At 33.5% G+C, this 1,321-nt stretch overlaps 1 protein-coding gene across 1 annotated transcript; it reads left to right on the forward strand.

The window, feature by feature from the left end:
* Nucleotides 1–126: 126 nt before the first annotated feature.
* Nucleotides 127–1,053, forward strand: EIN_290700 (hypothetical protein; the record flags this gene model as incomplete). The annotated part of the gene is made up of 1 exon (XM_004185920.1): nucleotides 127–1,053. One exon carries the CDS (start codon nucleotides 127–129, stop codon nucleotides 1,051–1,053), a length of 927 nt encoding a protein of 308 aa, XP_004185968.1.
* Nucleotides 1,054–1,321: the final 268 nt, after the last annotated feature.

A 1,321-nucleotide genomic window follows, 5' to 3' on the forward strand; every position in this document is an offset into this window, starting at 1 on the left:
GAAACAGCCACCGAGTCCGTTTATACCACTGATATTATTGTTAATGGCATTCAAGAGGATATCATAGTGGCAGGGAGTAAGGAAGACCTACCACCACCTCTAGAGTATTATCCATCAAATGAAAACATGAAATCTGATTATAACATTTACGTCGTGTTCGTTGATAGTACCACAAATGAACTTGGCAGAGACGACATTGATTATCTCACAAACTACATCAAATTTATTGTACCCGCACTTGAAGATCTAGAAGATTATCAATTTGGAGAATTTGAATTCGCGCATTTTTTGGTGCAGAATTTGGTTGCAATAGTCTTTTATAACACCAACAAATCCAACACCCATTACCATCCAGAAATTGAAAAGGAATTTGAAGGAATGTGTCTCAACTTTGCTATTGGTGATATCAATGAAGAGAGTGTCAGTCAAATCATTCAAAAGACGATCACTGCCAAACGAAGTGGTTTTGCTGGAAGATGTTTTGGAGGAAAACCAGTCATTTTGTTGTACGACGAAAACGACGCAAAAGGCGAGTTGGACGTCTCACTCAAATTTGAAGGAATGGAACTCACAGAAGTCTATCCAAAGACAGAAATAACAGAAAACACACTGAATTGGACGGGAAGATATTTGGGAAGAGGGACAGAACCTTGTGTTTTAACAATTGAAAACGGGGAATACGAATACCTCTTTTGGGAGAGTCTCTTTGATGTCAAATTAGAAGGTTTTGATGTCAAAGTAAATGATCTGAGTGATGTCGACAAATTGATGGAAAAGCTTGGACTGAACGTAAAAGAAAGAAACGATTTTATTGTGTATTGGTTGAAAAAGATGAAAAAGTTCCAAAAGATGTTTGTCAGAATAGTTGACAAAAAACAATACGAAAAGTTGGTTCCACTGAACGTGAAAGGTTTCGACAACGTGATGAGAGTCTTTGTTGAGTTTGGTGAGTGTCAAGAAGGAAACGAATATTTAAGTGTGCAAGAAGTCGAAAGTGTTAAAAGACCACAAGGAAAGTATGTCATTGAATGGGGTGCAACTCTTATTCAATAAAAATTTTGCAATAAAATCTGTTTTTAAAAAGTTATTTTTAAAACTTAAATAAAATAAAGATATTTTTATTAATTTGGAAATTATAATAAATTGTATTAACTATTTTAATAAATCAAACGGAAAAAAAGATGAGAAAAATCGAAAGTAAGGTTATTTTAATTAAATTAACCTTACGATACTGTTACTGTTTAAAATAAAACACAGATTTAATCTTTTTTGAACTTGATATAAAGTACAAAAAACTTGCATTGTGGCGACTATTTTGAAA

Source organism: Entamoeba invadens, assembly GCF_000330505.1.
Source record: "Entamoeba invadens IP1 unplaced genomic scaffold scaff_1105074725735, whole genome shotgun sequence".
Classification (NCBI taxonomy): Eukaryota; Evosea; order Mastigamoebida; family Endamoebidae; genus Entamoeba; species Entamoeba invadens.